This window comes from Megalobrama amblycephala, linkage group LG7 (assembly GCF_018812025.1).
Source record: "Megalobrama amblycephala isolate DHTTF-2021 linkage group LG7, ASM1881202v1, whole genome shotgun sequence".
Lineage (NCBI taxonomy): Eukaryota > Metazoa > Chordata > Actinopteri > Cypriniformes > Xenocyprididae > Megalobrama > Megalobrama amblycephala.
The window spans coordinates 27090907-27116949 of NC_063050.1; the positions used below are offsets into that span (position 1 = coordinate 27090907).

Sequence of the window (26043 nt, forward strand, 5' to 3'; positions counted from 1 at the left end):
TGCTCATATATTAATATTCATTATTCTGTATAATGAGTGTGTTGTAGGTCTGTGTTTCATTGGTTGTTCTCTCCCCTCTTCCCCCCCCTACACTCCCACTTTTCCAGGGCTTTACACGCCCTTTTTTTTTTTCAGCTGAGGTGTGAATGACCAGACTAAAACGGGGGGGTTTCATGACCTCTTTAAATTTTGCATTTTAAACTACTGAAAGATTCAAACTGAAAATGAAAAAAATAAAATACTGTGAGTCATTCCAAGGTGCTAAGATTTTCTTTGCCGCATATCGGGAGCACTCAGCAGGAGTCAGACTGGCTATCATCACTTCTCTACTAAAAAAAATCTTTGAATAAAACGGACCATTAATGTTATCATGCAAATGTCAGTAAAATTGCTCTAAATTACGTGTTTCACACTTCATTTTCTTCAAATCAGTCCAGTAACCCTACTAAAGAACACTGTGAGAATATCATCCAAGATAATACAGTACAAGACATATGCACATTCATTGACTGTCTGCCCTTTTCTTTTGATTTTGAAGTCTTATACAGTACATATTGCAAGTTTTACATTCATACTAGTGGTAGCTTATGATCATATGCATTTAATGTTAAGATTTAAACATTTTATCATTAGACAATCAATAGCTTCAGATGATATTTCTTTTACTGTCCCTTTGAACATTTGTTTTGAATTCCCCCATGTCATCCAAGATGTTCATATCTTTCTTTCTTCAGTTGAAAAAAAAAAAAAGGTTTTTGAGGAAAACATTCCAGTATTTTTGTCCATATAGTGGACTTCACTGGGGTTCACCAGGCTGAAGGTCCAAATTGCAGTTTCAATGCAGATTCAAAGGGCTCTACGCGATCCCAGACCAGGAATAAGGGTCTTATCTAATGAAAAGATCGGTCATTAAAAAGAAAAAAAAAAATTATATACTTTTTAGGGCAAAAATCTTCATCTAATTTTCTCCTCCAACTTCAAAATCGTCCGATATCATTGTTTTACCTTTTTTTTTTTTTTTGGTAAAGTTCGTTTGGCATAATCGTTGCACATTCGCTTTGTAGACACTGGATCGGTACTTCCGCCGATGTCACGCGTGACCTTTGTAACATGATTACGTCATGAGTGTGGTTCGCAGAGCAGTGCAAGATGAGCATTTGTGGTTAAAATGTATATACATTTTTATTTTTTTTTTTAAGAAAATGACTGATCATTTCACTAGACAAGACCCTTCTTCCTCGTCTGGGATCGTGTAGAGCCCTTTGAAACTGCAATTTGGACCTTCAACCCGGTGAACCCCAGTGAAGTCCACTATATAGAGAAAAATCCTGGAATGTTTTCCGTAAAACCTTCATTTCTTTTCGACTGAAGAAAGAAAGACATGGGGTGAGTAAATTATCAGGAAATGTTCATTCAGAAGTAAACTAATCCTTGAATGTCTGTAACTCCTCTGTGAGCACAACTAAACTAATCACTCAAAATACAGTCTTCCCGCTTTTCTACTGTTTTGCTATTATATAGCACTTCATTTTTAGAGTCTGTGGCAGTACTAATATTGCCGACTCAATATGATTTATTGCTTGTGTTTGAATTTTTCATCATTTCTAAGTCTGCTTGAAACATGTCTACCAAATAATTAAATGTAAATGTATTTAAACTGCTCTGTGCTTTTACTACTTGTCAGAGTATGGTTTATTGAAATTTTTCACACATTGCAGAGAGGTGAAAAGAAAATGTGGTGTCTGTGAAAATGTGGTAAATGCATTTAACAGTAACAATGCAGACCTATACATGTTAAAAATGGAAAATGAATATTGTTTTCACACAAAATAATTAATAGCTGACCTTCTGAAATACTTGTGCAGCAAGATGTATCCTTCGATGGTCAAAGGGAAAAATAACATCAGCTCCTTTTACATTCGATTTTGTTGATGTATTCACATATTATCATTATTATCATTTGCATAAAGCAAGATCATAAAACAGTTTATTCACAATAGTTACTAGTTTACAGTTTGCCAGAAGTTACGCCCATAATTTGTGCACAGCAACATGCAGGAATAACAACACAGAGCAAACTGATAAATTTGGAGCCATAACATTTGCAATCTCATGCTGCTATATTCAACCACCCGTGGGCAAATCTTTGTGTACAGCTGAAAGCGTTTACTGAAAAACTCTCTCTGGCTTTGTTTTTACAAGGACAGTAATTTACCACCTCCCTTTCTAGGCTCTTGCCTCCTAAGTACACTCACTCACTCACACACCGCCCTCTTTGCAGTGGCCACCATCTTGTTCCAGGCTTCTTCTGATCTGACACTTCCTCCTCTTCAGTCATGGAATGATGTCTTTAAATAACCCTTCAACTCAGACTTGGCACATACATGTTCTCATGTGTCCGCCTGTGTAAATGGAGCCTCCGTTAATGTATGTGCTTGCCCCAGGCGTTGTGATTTAAAATATGCAGCTTTGTTGTTCCTGTAATTATAGAATGTATTAGTATAGACTGAACTAGACATCTGCTTGGTCTCATCTGGCTGCCTATGGGAGCAATTTGGATGTTTTCTGGGTAGCCAACACACTCCAGAGGTTAAGACGTTCCCATGGACTAAGTGAAGTATGCGCACACATAGGCTACTGTAGGTACACAATCACACGATTTAACACCTGCATTGCTCACTTGCGCTTCCCTTACTTACAATTCCTCATTCTCTCACACACCTGATATTCTGTTACTCGAAGGTGTTACTCAACACATTGTGGGATCTCTTTACAAAACACTGAACGTCACGCAGAAGATCTGTTTTTTTCCAATATAGATTATTCTCTGAAAAATCAGATTATATCTTCCTCAGACTGTCTCAGATGACTTTGGTTTCTTGCGTAACAAGCTCTCAGATTTGATTAGACTGAATATAATGCCATCTTCTCAGATTTTCTTTCCACTGAACGGTCTGCTCATGGGACAGATGAACCTCGATGCAGTGCCTTTTTGGTTGGCCTGCTGCCCTGTCCCCTGCATTTCCAGCTCCTCTGGGGTTAGAGGAAGTCATTAGCCCACTTTATCTAAATGCATGAAATTAAAGGGGAAGGATATCATGTTTTGGGGGCGTAATGTCAAATAGGAAATTAAATATGATTATTTGTACAACCATGATTGATATCTGCAACAAAGGGTGCCTGTGACCAAAGTAATTGACGATCGAGGTATCTTTCTTCTGACTCAGACTTTACTTATGGCACAATGGTATAAAAAGTCAGTTTATTTACGACTCTGTCTGTGCACTGAAAGCGGCTGGGGCTGATTTAACACAGAAACTCAAAGAAAAGTGCTTGAGTAAATCAATTGTGCCCATTACCGCTGTATCCCGACCTTGTGGTTTGGACTAAGGGATTATGGCTAGCTATCGTTTTATCTGGTAGTCTACTGCAATGATTATGGCTACAGAGGGAATGTGCTGAGAGATGAGAAAAGATGTTTCACCATCACACTGAGAGAGGGGCATGTGAAAATACAGTCTAATTTTTGTACTTGTTAGAATCACCTCCTGGTATGATTGTAAAGCAATATAACAGAGATTTTGAATCTGTCAATGTTTCAAACCATGTATCCTAACGAGGAAGACTACATTTTGACTGGAGGAGCTATTTCCACCCTGATAAAAGTACAATCCAAAAGTAGCTTGAATAAGAGTATTTGTGTCATTGTGATGACCACAAAAATTCATTTAGTCTCCTCACTCTTTTTATAAATCAAAAACTGTGAGGCGTTTACAATTAAGTAAATTGGGACAGTTTTTGGAGGCTTTAAAGGTGGAAATATGAAGCCATTTTAAAAAAGCATTTACATTAATTGTGTTTATTATTTAATTTGTAATGTTGTTTAAATTATCATTTTATGTTACATTACAGGATTTTCAGCATTATGCTGTTATGGTAACATAGTTGTTAATATTGGATATGAATCACACAAAAAGTAGTGATTTTATCGCACTGAAATCATGTGTACATGGATATTCTTTATGTCTTGGCTGTACTTTTGAAAGTAAATAAACTTTCCCTATATATATTTACTTCCATTGTGCTATACTTTAATCTAGAGTTTTGCTTCTTTTTTTCTTTTTTAAAGGATTAGTATACTTCAGAATTAAAATTTCCTGATAATTTACTCACCTCCATGGCATCCATCATGTTTATGTCTTTCTTTCTTCAGTCAAAAAGAAATTAAGGTTTTTAAAGAAAACATTCCAGGATTTTTCTCCATATAGTGGACTTAAACAGGGATCAACGGGTTGAATGTCCAAATTGCAGTTTCAATGCAGCTTCAAAGGGCTCTACAAAATCCCAGCCGAAGAATAAGGGTCTTGTCTAGCGAAACGATGGGTGATTTTCTAAAAAAATAAAAATAAAAATGTATATACTTTTTAACCACAAATGCTCATCTTACACTAGCTCTGTGATGCGCCACTCATGACATAATCATGTTGGAAAAGTCACACGTTGACGTAGGCGGAAGTACCGATCCAGTGTCTACAAAGCAAACGTGCGAAGACTAAGTCAAACGCCCTTTACGAAAAAGGTAAAACAATGTTGGACGATTTTGAAGTTGGAGGAGAAAATTAGAGTTTTTCGCCCCACGGTGGTACTTTTGCTTATGTCATGTGTGACCTTTCCAACATGATATTGACCGATCGTTTCATTAGACAAGACCCTTATTCCTCGGCTGGAATCATGTAGAGCCCTTTGAAGCTGCACTGAAACTGCTATTTGGATCTTCAACCCATTGTACCCCGGTGAAATCCACTATATGGAGAAAAATCTTGGAATGTTTTCCTCAAAAACCTTAATTTTTTTTTGACTGAAGAAAGAAAGACTTCAACATCTTGGATGACATGGGGGTGAGTAAATTATCAGGAAATTTTAATTCTGAAGTGAACTAATCCTGTAAGAGTGACAATTCAATATTATTTTTTTGAGATAATCAGAATTATGCCACAAATACTGTAGACAAGCTTAACTCGTATCGAACCTGAAATGTTCTTTTAAAGCGAAATAGCTGCAGTACAGTTCATAAAAACATAAACTCGGTCAAGTGTGTCTGAAATTAACCCTGGTATATATACAGTGGTGTGGTAAAAGAAAGCATTAAGCAGACAAACAGGTAAGCTTGTGATAAAGCCTGCTCTGTAAACTGAAAGTCATAAAATGGCTTTTACTTTTTTTTTTTTTTTTTTTTTCTTCCCCATAACCCTTATGGATTTGTTTTTGTGATAAAACATAAGCGAGAACGAGAATGTGTCTAAGAATCTGATCAGAATTGGATGTCTTCTTCGCGAGGTGTGTACGTGTGTACCGTCATGGATGTCTTCACTGATATGATCCCTGAGGCAAGACTAGAATAAAACTGAGGTTGTAAAAAATTCCCTTTATTTTGTAGCCACCAACTGTGCAATGTCACACTCTGTACCATGCATGCATGTGAATCGTGACTAGCACAGATAAAATTATCCATCCAACAATGTCAAGCTGCTTACTTAATTTAAAATCTTTAATAATCAGTCCTTCAACTAGTTTTTTTTTTTTTTGTTCTTTTCATCTGCCATTCTTTGAGTCATTGACCATGCAGAGAGAGTTCTGGCAATTTAAAACTCAAGCAGTGTGTTATGAAGCACTAGAAGTTAACACCCACTCTTACTTCTTACACAATCATCAACAGTGATTTTCTATCCTGTAGTGTTTGCGAGGCAGTTTCGTGAGAGGTTCTGAGCTACACATTGACATGTTACATAGATCAGAGAATCCCACAGCTTACTAATGAGGGGGAGAAATTAGCAGAAGGAGAGGAACGATTTCAGATTGGACAATTTCATATGTGCCGAAAGAGAGAGAGAGAGAGAGGGAAGACAGATTAGCTTTTCTCAGTTACAAAGCCTGCCTGAGCTCTCAGAAGATGTCAAGTGCAAGAAAGATTTCTCGTGCATGAGTTTGGTGAGATTCTCAGAAAGTAGATTGTTTTTTAGTAGCAGTTAGTTGTATTATGTTTTTTGTTGTTGTTGTTGTTGTGTTTTTTTTTTTTTATTGTGAATATGGTCACACTTTTCATTAGGGCAAAATTCTCACTGTTAACTACATATTAACTACGACTTTTGCCTCAATAAACTCCTAATTACTACACATTAATAGTTAGTAAGGTAGTTAAGTTTAGGGATTGGGTAGGATTATGGGATGTAGAATATGATCATGCAGAATAAGGCATTATGTGGCATAAGACATTATTATATATATATATATATATATATATATATATATATATATATATATATATATATATATATATATATATATAATTCAAAATTCAGACCCTGGATCAAGTGTATGGTTTTTGAAATTGTTCACCTTTTACCTGAATATCAATCAGTTAGGAAACATTACATATTTCATTAAGTGTATATATGTATTTATTTATATTCTTGCAGATGAACACATGATGGTTGGGGGGAAGGTGTATGAATACACAATGGTTTAAATGTATTGTGACATTTCATGACAAAACAGTGGGGGAAAAAAGGATAAACTATTACATATTAGGACTTCAGTGGTTGTCTGTCAAAGATCTTTAGGTTTTTATTTTAACGCCAGTTGGTTTCTCTGCAGGAAGTTTGTGTTCCCTGAAGCAGAAATGGCACAGCAAATTCTATTTTCTCTATGCCACTTTCTTAGCAGAATCTCCACTTCTTTCTTCCTGCAGAGTTTAATTCCAGCTTGGCTAATCAAGTATTCATGTAGAACTGAAAATTCCATCAGGTGTTTTAGAACAGAGCTGAAACTTATCTCAGGATGGCAGGTCTCTAGGCGCATCAATGTTTTATATTCCCCCCACTGCATTTACACTTTCAAATATACTTGTGTACACAGGGGCTTACTATTCTAGAGCACAAGGTGTCATGTTATGGTGTGATAAGTCAACATGCACAAAAAAGATACAATATAAACAGTTTTTAATAAATAAACAGAAATTACTCATGAGACTGTAGGAGAATAACAGTACAAAGACCACACGACATGAAGGAAAAACAAGAACCAGCAAGGAGTAACTGAAACACAGGGCTATATACAGTATACAGGAGATAAACAAAGGCAACTAAACTAGACACAGCTGAAACCAATTAGTAAATAATAAGAGTTAATCAAGAACTAAACTAAAAGGAAACACAAGAAGGAAATGACAACTAAACTTAACCTAACCCTAACACTAGGATTATATTTTTTTGTTTTTGTGCCATGTCTTGGATCCTTCTAGTAAAGACTTGTGCATTCTACGTTCTTTTCAAAATACTTTTATGTATTTTGCTTTAGGAGATTGAGATAATACATTTGTGCACCTGTGATCCAAAAAAAATAGTTTAAGTAGTCATCAAGTCTGTCATTATGTCTGCTGAGCATTTGAGTGCTGCAGAGTGTGAAAGGATGAGTAACTGTTTTGAGGCTTTTTTCCCCTGTAATCTCTCATGCTCTGAGGTATTCATGGTAATATTTGGACTGAAAATGGCTTTTTTAATGACTCACACTCACGCACACCTGTGAAGCTCCTGCTCAGACACATATACATGCACACAAGATTATGGCATCAACTGTATTTTAGGCTTGATAGGCTTTTTGGCAATAAGAAACATACCAAATTCTCAATTTTGTTAAACCAAACTGAATGTGATTAGAAATAGAGAAGAGAAGCTACATTATTTACTGAACCAAAAACAAATGAATGGCACAGAAAATGGAGGCGAGAAACTTATTAGTGGTGATTGCTTAGTAATCACCATTATTAATGTCATACTTTTGCCTTAAAAAAATAAAACTTGTCCAACACAGTTTGTTTTGCTACAGACATAAATGATACATCAGATTATGCAGATTATTATTTTTAGACTTAACATTTTCTTGTGCTGGATGGCATAATGGGCAAAACATACACTACTATTTAAAACGTTATGTTTTTAAATAAATTAATACTTTTATTAATCAAATATGCATATTTAAATTGTAATAATATTTCACAGTCTTACTGTTTTTATTGTATTGTTGACCAAATAAATGCAGCTTTGGCAAGCATAAGAGACTTTTACATTTTTACTGAACCAAAACGTTTGAACGGCAGTGCATATTTGCATTAAAAATGGATCTGAACCATAATATCGTAGACAAACAAATAATCACCCAGAAACTACATTACACACTAAGAGCCACATAGTACACCTCAGACAAGCAACACTTGCAATTTTCCCCCAGTAAATGTCAATCTGTTCTGCTCAGTATTCAGTATAAACTGCTTCCTGAATCAACATATTTGCGGTTTGTTGAAATTCAGAGCATCATTTGTAAGTGGATGTATGCGTTCTAACAGCCTGTAATGACTGCTCATTTTAGACAGCCTGGTATTTGAAAATCTCATGCCATGAGTCACAGGGTATTTAGGATTTTGCGTTCCTTTTGAATCCCATGAATCAGTCAAGTTTAGTGACAGTACAACTGATCATAGTAGTCTCTATAGCAACAATCAGACCAAGCTCACTTGGCTTGGTCTGATTCCTGAGTAATGTTCTGCAGCTGACTTAATGTCATCATTGATTTGATTGTTAATGCTAATGCTAATGTATTTAGGTTTATGTATTTAGGTTTATGCATTTGGCAGACGCTTTTATCCAAAGCAGCTTATATTGCATTCAATCTATACATTCTGTTTTAATTCAGGCATTCCCTGGGAATCCAACGGTATCCCCATTCGTATGTATTTTACAAGGTGGCTAATTTGTACGATGTCATTCGTCCGAATTCATATAGTTTGTCTAAACCCCAGTGTCGGGTAGGTTTAAAGGTGCCCTAGATTATGTTTTTAAAAGATGTAATATAAGTCTAAGGTGTCCCCTGAATGTGTCTGTGAATTTTCAGCTCAAAATACCCCATAGATTTTTTTTTATTAATTTTTTTAACTGCCTATTTTGGGGAATCATTATAAACGCGCCGATTTATGCTGCGGCCCCTTTAAATCCCGTGCTCTCCGCCCACAGAGCTCGCGCTTGCCTTAAACAGTGCCCTAACAAAGTTTACACAGCTAATATAACCCTCAAATGGATCTTTACAAAGTGTTTGTCATTCATGCGGCATGCATGCGTCGGATTATGTGAGTATAGTATACTGTTATATTGTTTACTTCTGATTTTGAATGAGTTTGAGGCTGTGCTCCGTGGCTAACGGCTAATGCTACACTGTTGGAGAGATTTATAAAGAATGAAGTTGTGTTTATGAATTATACAGACTGCAGAGTGTATACAGAGTGTTTAAAAATGAAAATAGCGACGGCTCTTGTTTCCGTGAATACAGTAAGAAACGATGGTAACTTTAACCACATTTAACAGTACATTAGCAACATGTTAACAAAACATTTAGAAAGACAGTTTACAAATATCACATTTTTCGCTATTGTTCTTGCTTGCTTACCTAGTCTGATGATTTGGCTGTGCACATCCAGACGTTAATACTGGCTGCCCTTGTGTAATGCCTTTTAATGTTGGGAACGTGGGCTGGCATATGCAAATATTGGGGTCATACATATTAATGATCCTGACTGTTACGTAACAGTCGGTGTTATGTTGAGATTCGCCTGTTCTTCGGAGGTCTTTTAAATAAATGAGATTTATATAAGAAGGAGGAAACAATTGAGTTTGACACTCACTGTATGTCATTTCCATGTACTGAACTCTTGTTATTTAACTATGCCAAGATAAATTCAATTTTTCATTCGAGGGCACCTTTAAGGGCGAGTTAGGGCTAGGTCATTCGTATGAATGCATACAAATTTGGCAACTCGTAAAATGCGTACGATTTAGCAAAAAAACAAAAAACAAAAAAACATATCAATTAGCAACCTCATAAAGTAAGTACTAATTGCTGTGAGATCGGATTGGGGAATCAAACCCATGACCCCACTGCTAGAGACATGTTCTACTCTATATGACAATGTGCATATTTGTTGTATTGATTGAAGTGCTAATTTAACTGTAAAAAAACAAAAAAAACAAACAACATATAAAAGAATTTCTAGTGTCACACTGCACGATTGCTTTATTACTTACATTTGTGGAAATCATTAGGTGGCAAATAGGATCACTACATCGCTAAAGCAAGACCATATAATTGGAAACAGTGAAACACCAGTACTAGAAGTAGAAAGCAGTCTGTTGTTCAGGGAGGTCAGAGAGCTATTCAAGCTGAAAGGCAATAAATACTCAAGCATCCTTTACTTAACCTGGCATGAAGATGCGTATCTCTGAACTTACAGCAAATTGAACCTTGCAGAATGAGTTCAGCAGAAAAAGACTATCCTAAGGTCAACTAGTATGGTTTGCAATATAACCTAAAGAGTATACTGTGAATAATAACTTTTAGAAGGCAGCCTCAATAACTAGTGAATCAATGATGAAAAAAATTGTGAATGTCTTCAAGTGGCAGGAAGATATTTATGCAAAGCGTAAATTAAGGTAGCTTGGCGTCAAGCGCAAATGAATACAAATAGCACCTTGTTTGCACAAAGTGCAAATAGCTATAGATGAACTGCTCAAACAAAACCATCAGTACCCAAGATAGATAATTCAGTTTTGGATGAAGAGATTCAATATACCATCAAAGTGGTTTTATTGAATAATGAAAAAGAATGATTGAAGTCACCCCGTAGTGAATAAGCCTATATACTGTTAATCATTTTATATCTTCTGACATATGGCAGTTCTAATTGGTAGCCAAGAAGGCAGAAATGCTTTGGGCTTCATTCCCAGCACAGCCACTGGTAAAAGCAGAATCAAATCAGTGCATCGGTCAAAGGCTTTCCTCTCTGATCCTCCTAGAGCATGCACTGCACCAACAGTAGCACAGCAATTATTTATTAACGTTCCTTTCCTTTGCTTACCTTTCCTGTCCTTGATTTTGACAACAACCAGAGCCCAGTAGAAATCATGAAGTTGTGCTTTGTATCTAAAATAATCATAACCACATAACATGCATTTGACGCTGAATGTGTTAATCTGTTTGTGGTGGAATATGAGGCGTTATGCTTCTGACATGCTGAGTTTGAATCAAATAAAGTATTTTCATAAAAGCTTGTAAAGGAGTCAAGGTAATTTAATATTTTTCTATATGATGGCGAAACAAATTACTAAACATTGCTTTGGGAATCATTTTATCTCCCACACTTTCAAAAAATTAAACATTCATAGTCTCAGCAATACAATTACAGAATATGAAACTTGACAGTTCTATCACCGAAACTTCCTTCCAATGTGGTGAATAATAAGTGAATGTATGACACTTTATATTTTTAAGCATGTCAAACTCAATTTATTTTTCACATAGCTTTGGCCCAAGTGGGACCCATCATCCAGCTGGATCAGAAATTTTATGAGGAGACTGCTTCAATTGCAGTACTTATGCTCTGACTGACAGTGAAGTTTCTCACCCTTTTTCTCTCTCGGACTCACTCTGAGGTGAACATTGGTGTTAAATATCTCATGGAGCTTCTATGTGGGTGAGGATAGATTTCCTGTTTCATTTCCTTTACAAAATTCGTTGAATGGTTTGAATAGAAGCTCAGTTTATACTCTTCAGTTCTGAACCCGCTCTAGAAATAATTTTTTTCAATCAGCTTTAGACTCTGTCACATTTTAAAATGCAATAGAATTGTTTATAAGCTGAGAATATCACAATTGTACTGAAACCTTTGAAAATAAACATAAGGATGTGGTATGGGGTTAGAAAATAGTTTATGAGTATAAACAATTCAAAAGTGCATCCAATGCTACTAAAGAGTCATCTTCCCTGTACGTAACCTAAAAAATACTTACAAGCCAGACCCCTCTTTCTCTGTGATCAGCTGTTGTTCAATTTTATAAGCAGAGTCACTGTGAATTGAAAACTGTGACACCATCCATTTGATGAAAAGAAGATATCACTCTAAACTCATCTATATACAACATCCAAAATGTTGTTTTCCTCCAACATGGCTTCTGAACAATCTGAGTATTGATATGCAAAGCCTCATGGGGTTTAGGATAAAAGATTGTATAGCATTTTTATAAAGTTTAATGATCAAATACTAAATATTACATTTTAAAATATTAAATATGTGGCCCTGGACCACAAAACATAAGGGTAATAAGGGTCAATTTTTTGAAATTGAGTTTTATACGTCACATAAAAGCTGAATAAATTGATGTATGGTTTGTTAGGATAGTACAATATTTGGCTGAGATGCAACTATTTGAAAATCTGGAATCTGAGGGTGCAAAAAAATCGAAATATTGAGAAAATCGCCTTTAAAGTTGTTCAAATGAAGTCCTTAGCAATGCATATCCACTCACAAAAATATTTTTTTTATATATTTATGGTAGGAAATTTACTAAATATCTTCATGGAACATGATCTTTACTTCATATCCTAATGATTTTTGGCATAAAAGAAAAATCAATAATTTTGACCCATACAATGTATTGTTGGCTATTGCTACAAATACACGTGTGACTTATGACTGGTTTTGTGTTCACATATTATACCAAAACCTTGATATACAGATCATTTATAACTACTGTATGACAATGATTGAATCACGTTATGTACTATGAGAATTTATCTCATCAACATTGACTTCAATTCCTTCTGGCAATGAAATGTTGAGTTTAAAGTTTTTCCTCTAGCACTAACTGTTGCATAGTTTATTTTTGTTCAGTAAGTAACAGTTTTGTACCATAATGTTGGCCTTACAATACTGTGCAGCACTGCATAGGCATTATCAGCATTACGGACAACTGTTGCAGACAGTCTGGGACAATTAGATTCAATTAGTTCAGGTTCTGCTTTTATTTATTTTTTTCTGTCGTGAGCTGAATGGAGTATTGTACCTGCAAAATGACAAAACCTCAAACAATGTTTAATCACAGCCATTTCAAATTATGATAAGCCCACTTTAGAGACATGAAGAATAAAATATAAAGCTTATACTCTGTTCACAGTAAAAAGAGAATTACAGTCCATTTATTTGTTCAATTTTGTTTGATCATCAGCTGTGCTTGTAGTGACCTGTCAGTCATTTTGGAGATATCACAAGTATGGAATAGAAAAGGAGAGAAGCCCAACATCCATAAAGACAGATGTTTCATAATATACAAAAACAACCACAAAAAAAGTTGTTTTGCTCCTATAAATTTACAACAGCCTCATATATCATACTTTGCATTATATCACTATGATATTTTGAACAAATGGGAGACACTGTACAAGCATAGCCACAAAGCTTAAATAGTTTATAATCTGATAAATAAATCCTGTAGATAAATAAATGGTATCATCATTGAAAAGTCTAGTCCAGTAAATACCTCTTCTGTATACTTTTTCATGGCATGTTAGAAAGCAGCAGTGCAATGATTCATTTCACTGAAGGACAGTTAAGAACAGTTTGCAATAGAGCTCTGTTCAGCCAGGACTTTTCACCCTCAGGACGAACCTTGCAATACTCAACCACATCAGGGCAACAATCTCCTTCCATCTGTCATCCGGTGACAACCTTCTCATACTCCCTAACCAACTGTGTCCGTTTTGTCTCTCTCAGCTGGAAAGAAACAGCACTCTTTCTGGTAATTTACTTCCCTTGTCTTTTTTTTGTCACCATATAAAAGGAGACAGCCTTTCATGTTACATAGCTCTCTAGTCACAATGACACAAGCCATATGTGCATACTCATCATAAAAAATATCTCTTGATAACTTCAAAGTGCCTGTAGCCATAATAAAGATAAGCCTGTTTCCTCTAATGCAGTACAGTGCTGCCCAATTCAGGTGTTTTTTTGTTTTTTTTTCAAGCATCTTTAGCTTTTTAGTACCACCTATGTGATCAGCATCTATTGTCCTCACAGACTCAAGAAGAGCATTACACAACGAAGTAGGAAAAAATATCAATGTCATTGTTGTGTACAGATTGTCAATGCAAAGAGCGAGACGGGCAGTGGTATTTTTTTTTTGAAAACGTCTTTGTCAACCACCTGTAAATGGCACTGGATGCTTCAAACTATATAGCTGCCAATGTTCTCTAAAAAGATCTTTTCCAGGATTTGCACAGGATCTTCTGAAATGCTCGCCGGAAGTCCTGGTTGAAGATGGTGTAGATGACTGGGTTGAGGGAGCTGTTGCAGTAACCGATCCAGAAGAAAAACTTGAAAAGGGTGTCATGGATGGCGCAGGGCTCCCGGCAGATCCCATACAGGCTGTAGCTGAAGAAGAACGGAAACCAGCAGACCACGAACACACCCATGACCACGGCCAGCACAAAGGTGAACCTCTTCTCTCGTGCCTGGGAAATTTTTTTTCTCGAAATGGTGTTCCTCCTTTTTCTGCGGGAGGAAAACAAGTCCAGGGATTTGCTGCTGGCTCGGGACTTTCGGCTGGAATGCTTGGAGCTGGAGCTGTTCTTGCGGCTGGATCGGCGGTCTTTTCGTGAGGGCCCCATCTCATTTTGCGACCGCTTGGCCTTTTCATCAGATGAGCTGCTGTCCTCCAGATCGGCATCTGGGTCATCCTCGCCGGTTTTGCGTTCCCCTGTTGGCGGTGAGGCACAGTGCCCGTTTTCCCGCCTAGAATCCTCACGGCTCAAGCCGTTCTCCAGCCGTGGCGTTCCTGATACACCATCCGGATCGCGGCGCTTTTCGGACATATTTCGGGTTCTCGTCTTAGCCACCTGGTAGATTCGGATGTAAACAAGGATCATGATGACACACGGGGCAAAGAATGACCCGATGCTGGAGTACAAGATGTACCACGTGTGGTCGTTCAGCTGGCATTGCGGTTCGCTCTTGTCACCATCTTTATTCCGGTCCATGGAGATGAGCGGTGGGAAGGAGATTACAGCTGCGATCAACCATACCACCACAATCATGCCCTTTACTCTCCGAGGCGTCCGCTTTAAGTTGTACTCGACCGCCTGTGTTACAGACCAGTACCTGTCCAGACTTATGGCACACAGGTGAACAATAGAAGATGTGCAGAAAAGAACATCTAGTGCTAGATAGATATCACACCAAACTTTCCCAAAAAACCAGTAGCCCATTAATTCATTGGCCAGGGAGAAGGGGATTATCAGTGTGGCTACCAGAATGTCCGCACTAGCCAGAGACACAAGAAAAAGGTTTTGTGGTGGCTTGAGCGCTCTGCTCGTTAAAACGGCGATAACGACCAGCACATTCCCCACTATTGTAAACAAGATGAGGAAGCTCACCAGCCCCGCGAGCCCTATAATGGTGGCCGGAGAATAGCGACTTGTAGATTTCCCAGAGGATGTAAAACCAATGTCAATGTAAGTGTCCACTTCGCTTGCAAAGCTTAAGTTATGCATATTGAAAAAGCTCTGCTGTCCACGCGCGTCTTCGCGAATATTCTCTTTGTAATTTCACTATAAGTTAGTTGCAGGTTCCTCTGTTTTTTTCTTACCTTGTATTCTTATTTTAATCCCGTTCGCGTCTTTTTCTTTTCCGCACAATTCCTCTTACGGCTCATTTGGTTGCAGCTTTGAAAAAGAGACCCATCTCGTGGAGAGTTTGAAGTAACCATCACCGTCTCTTACATCCGTGCGACCTGTTCGTCCTCTCACGGGCGTCTCTCTCAGCATCCTCGCGCTCTCTCCACCCGAGCGAAACACCGCGCGCCTTGCCCGCCCGGGACTCAACTATCCACGTGCTGACAACATTAAACTGATGGAGCGCCGCCCCGCCCCTGGATAGAGTCAGACGGAGAGAAGAACCGACTGCTGAAGTACCCTACCACCGTTTAGCATCATTTTGTATTTTACAATGGACATTTTATATCAGATCATAGCGCGTTTTTATTTCAGCTTCAGCATTTTATCGAGTCTCTGACCAGACCTCAATAGCTATAACCTGGGCGGGCAAACAAAAGAGGATAGTATTTGTTAGGTAGCCTATTGTAAGTGGAAAAAAAATAAATTTATTTTATTTTACAGTAGGCTACTAGGCGTGGTCAGGATAACGTGTTCAGGGGTGGGAAGGAAAGGACTGTGAACTAAATAAACTATCGCTTTCGAGATGTGTGTTCGCTGGGTGTCACTGTTGTAACAATGGGATTGTGCTTTTAAATAATAGGAAAACCCGTTCAAGTCATACTTTCCTCATTATCTTTCTTCGCTTTGGTGTTATTTTCAAAAGTAAGTGTTGAATTTTAGCCAACTAATATCAAAACGGATAATCAAAATGTATTTTTTTTTCACACATTTAGGCATATTTTCAGTAGGTTATAGCTACATCACACAAAATCACAAAGTAATTTTGCAACAAATGCAATTGATCTAATACGTATATTTTATTTAAAGCAATTAATTGTCTTCCATAATTAAAGTGGCAATTTTTTGACATAAAACCTATTTGGAACTTTTGTTTATTTTGTAAATTATCAAAACAGAATAGTGAAACAATTATTTTTTATTTATCTAATATGGCAAGTAGGCTTTATTGTTTACTGTACAGTACATTCTCTCTCTCTCTCTCTCTCTCTCTCTGTGTGTGTGTGTGTGTGTGTGTGTGTGTGTGTGTGTGTGTGTGTGTGTGTGTGTGTTTCAGGTATTCCCTATGCTGTGGGGGACACAATGTTCATTGTGTCCTTACAAGGATGGCAATACCAGAAATCTTTGACCTTGTGGAGACATTTTTTTTTTTTGTCCCCATGAGGAAAACACTAAATTATGTTTTTTGTTTTTGTTTGTTTGTTTGTTTGTTTTTTATATAAAATTGCACAAAGTTTTCTCTTATGGGTATAGGGTTGGGATATAGAATATACAGTTTGTACAGTATAAAAATCAATATGTCTATGGAAAGTCCCCATAAAAACAGTATAAAATCATGGAAAGTCCCCATAAAACATGGAAACCTAAAATGTGTGTGAGCACTTGCAACTTGTCAACATGCTGTGCTGAAGAGCACGATAGACTGCAATGGAGAGCAACTAATCAATGATTTTGTGAGAGAGCCATCAGAGAGGTCAGAGAGTTGGCCATGGGTCCTGTTAAAGAGATGGGAATCAGAGAGAGGGAGACAGAAGGCAGGAAACTTATCAGCAATGTCCAATGAAGTTCAAATAAAGTCCAGACTATCTTTTTTAAAGGGTACCATGTGATAAATGAGAGGCTGCTAAATTACTGTAACTCATCCTGATCTGAAAAGATTAACTACAGTATCTATTCTTTCAGACTGTAAGAACATTTTGTCAAAAAAACAAATACATTTTGTTGGCATTAGGGGAGGTGCATACAAAAATGCAGTTATAGTGTTTACATTGTCACAAAACCTCATGTGTCATATCATCTTTGATCAACCTAACACATTAGGTTTATTGATTTTTATGCCAATTTGGTTGGGAAATGTGATGGTTCTTCATAACATAATGACTGTACCGTGACTGTCATATTTTCCAACCAGCAAATAAAATTTCAAACATTTCAAACTAAATTTCAACTTGAATGTTAGCCTTACCAACTTAAATATAAAAATAAATATTGCATTATTACATTATTACAGTACATGCCATTATGAAATGTTTTGAAACAATAGTTGTGTGAAAGGTAACATGTACTGTAAAGCCCTAATGAAAGCATCTAGCATAAGTACTAATCTAGTTTATACTTTAAAATTGGCATCTTGTACAAGACTGTACACAATGGACTGTACACAGTTGGAACTGACAAATTGCTTGTGATGTGCCTCATTTGAAAAATCTCTTTGGTTAAAAGCATCTGCTAAATGAATAAATGTAAATGATAGCATTTGCATGAATTGGCTGTTATCTATTTGGACTTGCCAAGAGTATTTAATCTTACATGTGACAATTCTAAATGTTAAATGTAATATACAATGAGTCTATGGTCGAGATGATTGATGCTCTTCTCTGACCTTGATCTATCAGAGGTCCACAAGGAAATGTTCTTGACATTTAATTTTTAACGTTCATCACTAGTAGATGGTAGTAAGTGAAACAAAAGGAAATTTTTTTCTTTAATATTACAAAATGAAAGATGCTAATGAGATTAGAGTATGATATATTTGCTGAGCTTGAGGTGAAATTACTACTGAAAGGAAATGAGTTTAACTTATTCACAGGACATACTGATACATCAGAGAGTAGTCTGATTGAGTCTGATTGTGTAGTGTCTGCCACAGGTCTGCAATATTAAATTAAAGTAAGTATAAGTATAATATAATAAGTTATAATAAGTTATTGTAAGTGTGTGCAAGCTTGTGCATGAGCACTATACTGTGCATCTCACTCGGGATAATAAACAGCATGCAAGACCCCCAAAAAAATTTGATTTATATTACAGAATCCATGAGAGAGAGACAAAAGGCACAAGTTAATTCTTATGTGAACTTTGATGACATTAATGATTCTGTTGTCCACTGAGAGACTGCTGACATTTCATTTCATTTTAAATGGCTGAGTGGATAATAAAAATCTTCTGTTTTTACTGTATAATACAACAAAAACTACAAAACAACAGAAGCAAAATTAAGAATTTAAGAATTGGCTCCCTTTTAGTTTATGGATTGTAATTTGAATTGCCCTTGTCAAACGGGAAGTTGAATTGGAATTAAAGGAAGTGGAATTTGAATTAATATGAATTTGAATTATTTGAATTAAAATTCCCTCCCTGCATCCAAATAAGCATGCTTCTATTCAGTATGTAAGTAGGTGAAAAACAGTATGTGATAGTGATATTCATAAAATAGAATGTGAAAAGTTTCTGGATGACCTCCTACTTATGGTAATATTCTGAAGGGCCATCTGAGAAACGCTTCACTATCCCATGAGGCCACTGGAGAGGAGTGTTGATAGGTGACTATAATAGGTCTTATGACAGTGACAACATGGAGGATGTATTATGTCCGAATTTCCTTCATACTACACACATTCATATACTATATCGAACATACTTTTGTTTCATGGTAGCAATGTGAGACTTTCAAATTTAGTACCTACTAGAGAGTATGCAATTTAAGACACAGCTTGAGAAATTCAGCAGGTAATGGCATTGTGGGTAGTTGTTCGTATAGGTCATAAATCTTATTTCAAACAGATATGGTTGACTAAGGCCAATGCTATCTTACAACCAATTTGTATGTATTTTTACGATTTGTCTAAACCCCATTGACGGGCAAGGTTAGGGGTAATTTGTAAAAGAAATTCATTCAAATTTGGCAATTCATAAAATACATATGATTCAGCAAAAAACGTCACTCATACGAATTTGAAAGTTTTTTGCTAAAACGTATGAATTTTACTTTTTTTTCTTGTCTATCATATGAATTAACCACCTCGTGAAATATGTACGAATTGCTGTAAGATCAGGTTGGTAAGGCCTATAAAACCTCTAAAACATTGAGACTTTGTGAACTTCTTCACATGTTCAAATATTGTTTTTGTCAAGTCATAATGTAAACTTTCCTTTCTAGTTAACATGTATTTATTGCATTTACAGTATATTCTCCATCCCTTTTACTGCCTCCCATTTAAATTAAATAAAAATTCAGGAATTCATTTGGAATTTAAATGCATTTTCTGTTCAATTCTGAATGGCGCACAACCTTGGTAGAAGATATTTGAAAAATATTGATAGTTTCAAGCTTCTCTCCAGCTAAACAATCTCATTCTAGGAATTTTTGTTTTGGGACATTTCAGGTGGACGTGTGTAAATGTGTGATTGTGTAGATGCATTCATGTTGCTGAACATCTAGTAATTTTCACATTTTTGCTTGAAGAATGATTTCATGCGCATGAGTGTGTGAACAATCAATTTTGTGATACACACCTATGACTGCGTTGGCTTCCTTTTGCTCTGTTTCTGTTGTTGTTTGTGTGCGTAGGTGGGATGGCGGGTGGGCCTACAATTCACTGCTGTTAAGAGCAGCAGAAGTTGACCCGCAGGCTCTGCTCTTCTCAAAGCTGATTTGTATTGAGTCTTCCTGGCTTGTGATCATTAAAGGTTCCCCTTGGGCCACACTTGTGTCTGTTTAATTGAAGTGTGTGTGTGAGTGATCCACATCATTACCTTGAGTTGATCCCCGCTCTGTCCTTTCTTCCCTCGTCCCGTGTTTCATTCACATGTGAGTAATACAAATGCAAAATGGTGTATAAATGCACATTTTTAGTACTTGAACAGTCTTCTGGCAATCTGAGTCATTGGTTTAATATCGACACCACCTATGGTTGCTGTTTACAATTCTACTTATTTTTGGCAACATTTTGCAGTGAGAAAAATATGAGTATCACATGTCATTTTTTGAAAGGCATTTATCAGCTTAAGCATCAAGGTTAATGTCTCTGTAAAGTTAAAAGTTAAGAAATACAGGTGCATCTCAATAAATTAGAATGTCGTGGAAAAGTTCATTTATTTCAGTAATTCAACTCAAATTGTGGAACTCGTGTATTAAATAAATTCAATGCACACAGACTGAAGTACTTTAAGTCTTTGGTTCTTTTAATTATGATGATTTTGGCTCACATTTAACAAAAAAACACCAATTCAGTATCTCAATAAATTAGAATACTTCATAAAATCAATTAAAAAAAGGATATTTTAAATAGAAATGTCAGGCTTCTGAAAAGTATGTTCATTTCTATGCACTCAGTACTTGGTTGGGCCTCCTTTTGCATGAATTACTGCATCAATGCAGCGTGGCATGGAGGTGATCAGCCTGTGGCACTGCTCATGTGTAATGGAAGCCCAGGTTGCTTTGATAGTGGCCTTCAGGTCATCTACATTGTTGGGTCTGGTGTCTCTCATCTTCCTCTTGACAATACCCCATAGATTCTCTATGGGGTTCAGGTCAGGCGAGTTTGCTGGCCAATCAAGCGCAGTAACACCATGGTCATTGAACCAGCTTTTGGTACCTTTAGCAGTGTGGGCATGTGCCAAATCATGCTGGAAAATGAAATCAGCATCTCCATGAAGTATGAAGTGCTCTAAAATTTCCTGGTAAATGGCTGCGTTGACTGTGGACTTCAGAAAACACAGTGGACCAACACCAGCAGATGACATGGCAGCCCAAATCATCACTGACTGTGGAAACTTCACACTGGACTTCAAGCAACATGGTTTCTGTGCCTCTCCACTCTTCCTCCAGACTCTGAGACCTTGATTTCCAAATGAAAAGCAAAATTTACTTTCATCTGAAAAGAGAACTTTGGACCACTGAGCAACAGTCCAGTTCTTTTTCTCCTTAGCCCAGGTAAGACGCTTCTGACATTGTCTTTGGTTCAGAAGTGGCTTGGTACGTGCAATGTGACAGTTGTAGCCCATTCCCGAAGACGTCTGTGTGTGGTGGCTCTTGATGCACTGACTCCAGCTTCAGTCCACTCCTTTTGAAGCTCTCCTAAGTTCTTAAATCGGCTTCGCCTGACAATCTTCTCAAGCCTGCGGTCATTCCTTTCACTTGTACACCTTTTCTTACCACACTTTTTCCTTTCAGTCAACTTTCCATGAATATGCTTTGGCACAGCACTCTGCGAACAGCTCTTTCAGCAATGACCCTCTGTGGCTTACCCTCATTGTAGAGGGTCTTGATAATCGTCTTCTGGAAAACTGTCAAGTCAGCAGACTTCCCCATGACTGCTGTTGGGATTACTGACCTAAACCCAGTATTTATACCCTGAGAATGGTCATTTAATAGAACTTGAAATTAAATATTCTAATAATTTGAGATACTGATTTTTTTATTTTGATGAGCAGCAAGCTGTAATCATCAAAATGAAAACAAAAAAGTCTGGAAATATTTTACTTTATGTCTAATAAATCTAGAATATATTTAAGTTTTACTTTTTTAATTAAATTACAGAAAAAAAAAAACTTTTTCATGATATTCTAATTTATTGAGATGCACCTGTATATAGTTCACTGAGGGACCGTGTAAAAGTTTACCTGGGTTTTGAGCCAAGGGTGACACAAATGAAAATTGATTGAAATATTGGCAGTCATTCTAGCAACACTGTGACTGCTGACAGCTAAGGAGGCGTACAGGGAGTCTACAAGGGTGTGTGCGTTTGTGTTTGGTAATTTGTGGGGACTAGAGTTGTCAAAAGTACTTACTTCAGTACCATGTCAGTTCTGAAATTTTAAAAATGTGACACTTTGAGCGCTGTTGAGCGGATTCATAAACACCTCCGATTGGCCATTGTGTCGAACTGCTCATAAGATATGTCTGTGATTGGCTTCAATGATCAGCGCTTCAAAAACATTGTAAATTGTCATCAATAACACTCTTCACCGAGCACTTACACAGACACATATGGAAGTGTTTGAAAGTGGGTGTCTATCACAGACCAGTCCACTGATAGACACCTGCTTTCAAACGCTCTCGCGCGTTGATCATTGTAGCCAATCACAGACATATCTAATGAGCGTGTGAACACAATGGCCAATCAGAGGTGTTTACAAATCCACTCAGCCGAGCTCAAAGCGTCACATTTTTAAAATTTCAGTAGCAATTGGTACTGAAGTCTGTACTTTTGACCACTCTGGGGACATTTTTTGGTCCCCATGAGGAAAACAGCTTATGAATTTTTTGTGAATTAAAAATGCAGAAAGTTTTCTGTGAGGGTTGTGTTTAGGGTTAGGGGATAGACAGTTTGTATGTCTATGGAAAGTCCCCATAAAACCTGGAAACCCAACGTGTATGTGTGTGTGTGTGTGTGTGTGTTTACAGGATTTGTATAATGACATGGGTATTACAATGGTATTACGATGTTTTATGGGGACATTTCATGAGTCCTCATCTTTAAAAAACATACTAAACAATGTTTTATTAAAAATGTAAAAATGCTGAATGTTTTCTGTGATGGGTAGGTTTAGGCGTAGGGGTAGAGTAGGGGGATAGAATGTACAGTTTGTACAGTATAAAAACCATTAAGCCTATGGAATGTCCTCACTTTGATAGCAAAACAAACCTGTGTGTGTCTCCCATTCACAGGCCCACACAGTCAGACGCCATGAGACAGTGTGGCGGGTTTGATTTTAATTCCCTAGTCAGCGGGTGCACAGTGTGAATTGTGATTGGCCTCAACAGCAGGATTTGTTACAATTAAATTTCAGTGCATCAATCACAGGTTTTTGACTCTTTTATACAGTATTTTATTGAGTAATATAGTCAGTGAATTTAGTAGATTATTTAGTTTGTGTTTCATCCAAATCAGCCTACAGCAAATGAAATCAGAGCTGCTCCTAAAGGACTTTGTGAGGACACAACGGTGAGCTATTGTTTTAGAAAGTCTCTAGTTTGCGTGTTTTGTGTATATGAAAATCTCCCATGAGAATGCTAAAGGCAGATCTAATAACATAAATTGTCCTTTGCTGCTGCGGTTCAGTGTTGGACAGATTTTGATACAGGTGAGACTGGCTGTTAGTAAGCTAAATCAGCTTAAGACAGATGGCTGATGTGAGTAAGAGAGATGGCGTGAAGGAGAGAGAGGGAGAAGGTGTTTATGTCTTGGAGAATAATAGGTCAGAATGTCCTCTTGCTGTTTAGTGACTGAAATGGCCTCTCATGTACCAGAGCTCATGGATGACTCTCACAAAACCTGTCAACATCTTCATCCCAAAATAACAGAAATGGAGATACTTAGTAACAACTAAAATATAAAACTACTCCTGAGATTCTCCAGTAATTTTACAAAAACACTGAAGGGCACTGCGGGACTTGATTTTGTCAAAAATATTATTGTTTGTGCATTTTAAAGTGACACCACCATGTAAGTTATCTTATGCTCTTTATGCTCTATAAGTGTTTTTGTGTGTAATATACCATACAATATTTCATGTCTGTGCAGTATAGATACAGTATCTCTAAATGACCAATTCCAGCCTCTTTGCAAACCACACTGACTGCTACATTTTGGAAATAACCAAATGCTGCTTCATGCACCCAATTTTCCCCACCTTTGGTATACAATCTCATTTCACAACAGGAGATGTTTGAGTTTTCAGATGCTTGAATTTATGGATCCTGGTTCCCTTCACCTCTACAGTTCATTTTACATTGGCAGTCACATCTGAAACTCTTCAGGATACATAGCTTACCTTAAAGTTAATGGATATTTCCCCACTGAGGTTCCTGTCCCTCATTGCTAGGCTGTTATAGACTTCCACCTGGATACTCACTAAGACTTCTCTGCTGTTGTTTTGGCACGTTACTTATTCAAAATAATAAATGCAATGCGGGTGAGATGAATGCATATTGTTAGCCTGCTGCACAATCCTAAGAAGCGGTAGGATTGAGTCAAGATGGAAGCAGCAGGAAGTAAGACGAAAGAAGGGATAGCCAGTTCATTAGAAAGCTCTGGAGGACTGACAAGGACAATATGTGAAAGAGAGAGATCTTTTAATGATGGAGGGATTAAAATAGAATGAGACTTGAATGTGAGTTTGTCATGTCTTTTCTTTTCTTGCGAGGTAATGGGTGATGACAGCATAGAGGATGAAAGAGATGGAAGAGAGAAAGGGAAAAAAATATGTTGCAGGGAACAATATAACATGCACTGCATTTCCATAAAAATCCATTGGGAGTGGTAACTTGGAAAAATCCTTAAAATTTTCAGTACTTTTCTTTGAGCCACATTATAATATGGAATTAACATATGTCAGTATTTCAAATTCATGAGACATTTTGTCTCAGTGCACCACAATGGCTTTGGCAAATAATAAAAATATTTTATTTTTCTGTCTAAAATCATGCCTTTGTTTAATTGCATATCAAAATTGATATAATTAAGAATATAATTATAGGAAGTCACGAATGGGAATCAGAGAAACCTCGCCTGGTTATTTTAAGTCCTCACCATGTTAGCGACACAAAGTTGATTGGAAAGCACCAGACTCAGTGTGACTTTGCCTCAGGTTTGCCGTCTGTTAATTTGAAGTGGCTGATTACTGATTTTTTTGCAGCAAGAATATTTATTGGCTTTATTCATGATGCTGGACAGTAAGGATCAGAATTCAGTTCAATGTGCACTAACTGATAAATGTGTCAGAAGTAATCAAGGCTTATGCAGGCACACTGCAATGCAATTTTGCTAATTTTTCTCAGGCCATATCGCAATAACTCAATATCTAAAAATGCATTCCATTTTTATTGGAATAAATCAGAATACATATTGGAAGAAATCTGTTTTATTCCACAATAAATGTTGCTGTACTGACTAACTGGATATTATGAGGTAATCTGTAATTCGAATGTAAGCAATTTTATGTTTAAAATTTAGGTTTTTTAACTGTGATAAAAAGTAATAAATTAAAGGATTAGTTCACTTTCAAATTAAAATTAGCTCTTTAATCACCCTCAAGCCATCCTAGGTGTATATGACTTTCTTCTTTCTGATGAACACAAAAAAATCACAATATTTTTATAAATATCCTAACGTATCCAAGCTTTATAATGGCAGTGAACAAGGGTCACTGGGTATGGGCTGAAGAAAGTCTTTCTATCCACATAAACGTACTCCACACGGCTCCGGGGGTTAATAAAGGCCATCTGAAGGGAAGCGATGCGTTTGTGTAAAAAAATATCCATATTTAACCAGTTATAAAGTAAAATATCTAGCTTCCGCCAGACCGCCTTCCATATTCAACTTATAAAGAAAGTGTAACACTCTAGCAGTTCAAAAAGCTCACGCTACGTCCTATGCCTTCCCTATTCAACTTACGGAACTGACGCGACGCCAGTTTACACTTTCTACGTAACTTGAATACAGAAGGCGGTTTGGCGGAAGATAAATATTTTACTTCATAACTTCATTTTTTTTTTTTTTTTTTACACAAACGTATTTTAAATTCTGCATCTACATCTACGTTCAGTTGCAGCCAAGTTCAGATTGTTATATTAGTTATCAACATACCTCTATCTAGTCAGTCTGGAAATAAGGTTGATCTCTTGAGTGATTGTGTGAGCTGTTGGACTGA

The 26043-nt window shown here is 36.9% G+C and overlaps 1 protein-coding gene across 1 annotated transcript; it reads right to left on the reverse strand.

The window, feature by feature from the left end:
• Positions 1-13061: 13061 nt before the first annotated feature.
• On the reverse strand, positions 13062-15934 carry adra2c (adrenoceptor alpha 2C). Its single transcript, XM_048196791.1, has one exon. It carries the CDS (start codon positions 15424-15426, stop codon positions 14128-14130), a length of 1299 nt encoding a protein of 432 aa, XP_048052748.1. The 5' UTR covers positions 15427-15934; the 3' UTR covers positions 13062-14127.
• Between the last annotated feature and the right edge of the window lie 10109 nt (positions 15935-26043).

Coding starts and splice junctions, on each gene's coding strand:
- adra2c (XM_048196791.1), bottom strand. CDS start 15,426: ATGCATAACTTAAGCTTTGCAAGCGAAGTGGACACTTACATTGACATT.